Source organism: Cynara cardunculus, assembly GCF_001531365.2.
Source record: "Cynara cardunculus var. scolymus isolate 2C chromosome LG 10, CcrdV1, whole genome shotgun sequence".
Taxonomy (NCBI): Eukaryota; Viridiplantae; Streptophyta; class Magnoliopsida; order Asterales; family Asteraceae; genus Cynara; species Cynara cardunculus.
The window spans coordinates 4472225-4477539 of NC_037537.1; the positions used below are offsets into that span (position 1 = coordinate 4472225).

The 5315-nt window shown below is 33.7% G+C and overlaps 1 protein-coding gene across 5 annotated transcripts; it reads right to left on the reverse strand.

The window, feature by feature from the left end:
- Positions 1 to 3612: 3612 nt before the first annotated feature.
- On the reverse strand, positions 3613 to 4679 carry LOC112519357. 5 transcript variants are annotated; one of them, XM_025127419.1, is made up of 2 exons: positions 4234 to 4679; positions 3613 to 4197 (listed from the first exon to the last, which is right to left on the reverse strand). In XM_025127419.1, exons 1-2 carry the CDS (start codon positions 4585 to 4587, stop codon positions 3766 to 3768), a joined length of 786 nt encoding a protein of 261 aa, XP_024983187.1. In that variant the 5' UTR covers positions 4588 to 4679; the 3' UTR covers positions 3613 to 3765. The 5 variants fall into 5 exon arrangements, with proteins under 5 accessions (XP_024983187.1, XP_024983192.1, XP_024983191.1 ...); XM_025127424.1 differs by having other exon boundaries at positions 3613 to 4191; positions 4246 to 4676; XM_025127423.1 differs by having other exon boundaries at positions 3613 to 4226; positions 4275 to 4670.
- Between the last annotated feature and the right edge of the window lie 636 nt (positions 4680 to 5315).

Consider the following 5315-nt stretch of genomic DNA (forward strand, 5'->3'; position numbering starts at 1 on the left):
AGATGTTAGGTAGTCGGGGACGCACCTACARGTATGTAAAAAATCCAAAATCGAACAACTTAATTGATTATTTGAAATCATGTTAAATGATTTCAGGTTTTTTGAAATTTCTAAGTAAATCACTATTAATGGCAATAAAGAACACTGTACATAATCTCGAAAAATTAATAAGCATTCCAAAAGAAACATTATACTTAAATATTGAAATTATAAAACCCAAYTAAAATTGTTGAGAATTAYGGTAACAAAAGCAATGAATTAATCATCGAGGAGGGGAGTAAGTCACCCAAGATTACCAAAAACAGTAATATTTAAAATTACTRTGGTTTTAATAATWTTTTTATAAGTCTACAGAAACCATTATGTGTCGTTATTTAGATTGCAATATATAATTTGTAATTTAATAATTAATAATATTTGTTTCCGTAGTATTAAATTWTTTGGTTGGTAAGGTAATCAACCTAATCGTTATACTTTGATGGGTGTAAGATACATTCACAACCAAACAAAACTAAAGTCAACTCCACTTTTGATCCTTATGATTATATAAAAAATATGTAAATTGTCCATATGTTTCAAATAAGTCTAAAAATAGTCCCTAGATTATGCATTCAACACTGAAAACAAGTCATTATCTRTCCCTCATATTAAGTACATGACTTCCTGGATGTTACGTTGAGGTTTGACGGTGATGATCACTTCACTCCCCTTGCAACATACCACACTTCCTGGATCTGTAGCGGCATTGGCTGAAGATGATTGAACTGGTACATGGTTTGTTTGTGTATTTGTATTGTATTTTAATTTCTTCTAATACAAATTTATGTGTTATGTTTGTAATAAGTATGAAGTTCTAGCATTTGAGAATTCCAGTCTAGGGTCGGCAAAGCCAATCGGGCAAACCATGTATAAGCGGATATCGTTCAAGCACACCTGTGGTTCAATTAGTGTCGCACAAATGGACTTCGATTGATATGTCTGATGATTTGTATTTACATATATTTACCTTTGGAATATAATATATTTTATTAATTACTAACAACTTAACTTGACTATTGTAGCAAAGTTATTGTATTGCGCCCCCWTCTTGTGACTATTATTGCTATTTGAAAACTATAATCGTTAAAAGCAAGTAATGATAATATTTGATTTTACACCCGTTATGTTTCCAAAATGTTTACAGATTAGTTAATCCCATTTTGTTTTGGTAAACAGTACGAGAGATATTCTTAGTTATGAAATGAGAAGTATGTCAACTTAGATCCCAACATCCGAYCWGTTGAGGACATACAATTATGGGAGCGAACTGTTGGAGGTTGGAAGAAGAGACATGTTTAGATTTCAGACCATTAAGGATTCCCTTTCTATGACCGGTTATCATGGAACTTGCAGCATCGARAGATCTTACATTATTGGTTGTTCAACAGAGACTTGTTTATTATTTAATGCCATTAATTTTAATCACCAACAAATTACTAATCATTGTTAAATATTTAATATTCGTAGGTACTTGAGTAACAAGAAAAATTCCTTGGTGATTGGTCGGTGAAACCCTTCGATGACCCGTYGGTAAAATCTTAACCCACGAATATTGACTGAAGGAAATTCACCCATGGATCACCGATGGCCTGAACCTTTACGGATGGACAACRAAAGTTGTATCCATCTGTAACCAAGGCCTTGCTCCACCTACCATTGGCTACCTCTACCCATTCGCCTACTCCCTTCACCATTGTCCTCAACAAAAAAACAAGAAAACCAAGAAACTTGTGGCCAAACCTTACCTCCACGACTTTATACACACAAGCACACACTCTATTGAAGATCTTAAGAAGATTTGMCTGAAGTAGATGTTGATGAGTAGCCGTGGTGGAAGATGCCAAAACCTTGAAASTGCTTGGATTATTTTGATGGGTGGATGGTTTGGCCGGAGATAYACGGTTTGATTTTGATTAGCTAGAGATAGGTGACGARAGATGTATGGTTTTTGTTGCTGATGTGAGTAGAATTTACTTAAATACGAAAGAGTAAAATATAAAACATGATAYATWAAAAAATTGTGTTTATTTTTTCAAATGTTAATAATACTTGTACACAATCTTTATATAGTTATATATTAACAACTTTYYATAAAAAGACAAAACTACCCTCAACTGACGGTGTCTCTATTAAGGGTGTTAGGAGAAATGACATGTTAAGAGTCAAATACATAATATAGTGATTAGTTTTAGACCCATTGAAATAAAAAGACGATTTTCGAATTTTCAATAACCACAGGGACCAAAAGTGGAGTTTAATTAAAAAATTTAAGCAACACTTATTTCTTTAATTGCTTTTAGAACTTAACGTTTTAAATATATTAACTTAGTTATAGAGTAGACYATAAAAATAGTCCWTGTTGTATGTTAAAATAATTAAAAGTGGTCCCACAAATAGAAAAAGTACAAGAATGGCCACCCGATTATGTAGTTTGTTTTGAAAATGGTTCGTAGAAATAACTTCGTTGGTTAAAGTTAAGTTTGTTGCGAAATTTTTACTTTCTTTGTGTTCTTATTTATTTATCAAAGAAGTAGTGTACAAGTTTATATAACTTCCCTTTAATTTTTGCTCTCTTTCATCCCCTTCTCGGTAACTTCTCCGACTACCCTTCCCACTGTCCTCTWTTTCGGCAACCCCCTCCACATGACCACTCCTCGATCCAGCAACTATTGCTCATTTAAACCCACAAATCACAGGTTTCTCCATAATAYACATTTGAAGAAAATATAGATGAAAAGGGATGATAACCTAGTTTCGTACGAAGTTTGAAGTGGCAGATAGGTCAATATGAAGAAAGTCTTGATGATATATCACTACTAAACTGAAGAYTTTTAGCTACGAAAATTTTACTRGGAAATCTATCACTAAAGGGGTGATTCGTCACAAAACAGTCACAAAAGTTGGTGAACAACTTGTTGGTGGGAAACTCCAATTAGAGAGAGATTACCCAGAGCCCTTGTTGGTAATATTTGGGTGACTTGTGAAAAAAATCAGATTCTACCGGAACCATTAACATTTTATGAGTAAGGTAACATTTTGAAAATAAAATGCATAATCTAGTGATCATTCTTGTACCTTTCACGTTTGAGGGATCATTTTCAAACTCTTAACATACCATAGGGACCATTTTTGTAGTTCATTCTTAGTTCTAAGCATTAAAATACAGGAAAGGGAATTAATCCATAAAAATTAAAAGAAAATATATAGTTGTTTAAAGAGTAAAACATACATAAACAATAACTCATAACTATAATTAGGGTGAGTTCAAGAACATGTCTCAACAAACCCATAAAAAGCCCGGTGGTGATTTCCAAGGAGATCGTGCTCTTTTCGCATAATTGGATTAGACTTAGATCGAAGTTTTGTAATACTCTTGATTGGAATGCTTGGTGTATCAACCCTTTAGCGACTTTGTTGTAAGTGCTAGCAYCTTGCTAGCCTCAGGGGTTTCTTAATAAATCTATTGTTTCTAAATTTTTTTTTTTGGATTAAACTAATTAATAATTCATATAATTATGGTTAGTAAATTAATGTCACATGTGTTGATTGTTCAACACTTGAACCCCCAGAAACTTCTAACAAATTGACCTCCACTTTCAATTCAATCTCCATCTCTTAAACGTATTTACATCCTCAAGAAGAAGTAGTTATAAACCCAAATACAAATTCTCAATCTAAATAACAAGAATCATTGCATCATCAAAATCTGTGAAGAAAAACAAGTAGTTATCTAACAAATGAAGCAACAGTATGAGCCCATAACTTGAGGTTATCTTTCATGTCGATCTCATCACTAACAACAGGAACCTCCCAATTCATCATCAATGCTGGTTTTTGCTCTCTTTTCTTCATCTTTCTATCCAAATCCTTCCATGCTTCTGAGAGATAAGGCCTCTTTGCTCCTGTAGATGAAAACGAATTGCTGTCATCACCTCCTTCTCTTTCCTCCCCTAATCTTTGAAGACCAGGAATGATCTCAACCAACCTTGAATCTTTATCTTCTTCGGAGAAAACAAARCCCAAATCCATGAACCCTTTTAGCTCCTCAAACTCAAGGTCTGACAAGCTCTTGCTTGTCGTCCTACCTCCTCTCTTCTTACTCCTCTTCTTTTCCAGCAAAATACTGTGTTCCTTTGGATCTGTGTTTGATGTTTCTGCTTCTGCTTCTGCTTCTGCTTCTGCTTCTGCTTCTGATTCTGCTTCTGCTTCTGCTTCTGCTTCTGCTTCTGCTTCTGGCTCTTGATCTTGTTCTTGTTCTTGTTTCTGTGATCTGAGATCTAAGTTACCAGAAGGAATGGATTTGAGGTGTGGCGTGAAGAGGACTGAGTTGGGAGAGAAAGAACCATAGTTGTTGAAGCTGGTTCCTCGTATGTCTTCACTCTGAGATCTCACAAGGATTGATCTCAAACTTGAAAATTTTGGCTCAGCAGATGAAGAAGATTGGTTTAGTTTTRCGTAAGAACTGTACAACGAAGATTGATTGTTCTTCAAGATTTCATAATCGAACCAGCAGGAATCAAAGAGGCTGATCACAGCTTCTGGGTCCATCAACAGTTGGTAGATGTAGAGGGAGGTAAAAGAAGAAATATGTATATATAAAACGATGGTGATTCAATAATTAGTGAGGAAAGCCATTAAATGAGAGTAGGGTTTTATATATGCTTATCATGGTTAATTAAGTTGACCAAAACACCCTTGTGTTGGTGTTGTTATTACAAGATACCGTCAACCGTGTGGGTTGATTACACGTTTTGAACAAGGGCTAATCTAATGAATTATCTAATTAACTCGTAAAGTGCTACTTTTTGATAAGATAAGATCGTCTCCAACGTCTTCTAAAAAGGACAATTTTTAATCAATATTTTGTTCTGTTTAAATCGGAGAAAGTAAAAGAGAGAAGTGTTTTTTTTTAGTATATAATATTTATATATAATAAATAGAATAAATAAATTTACACACCATCCTTACCTTTCCTTTGCTAATGTTTAAATCTTTGACCTCCTAAAAGACCAATGACTCACGTACCACTAGGCCAAATGTCCTTTGGTATTATAATCAATGTTGTATTCTCTAAAATAAAGAATATGTAGGAAATGAATGTATTATCTTTTTAGTGATTTTGACTTTTATTTCTCCATTTTAAAGAAATTTTGGGGAATCTTTTAGAAATGCTCTAAATGTTTGAATTGTGATTGTAAAAGGGTGTCAAATTGGTACCCAATAAATTAAGTAAAACTATACCGAACAATTCCAATTATTTTAGTTAAACAGTTCGG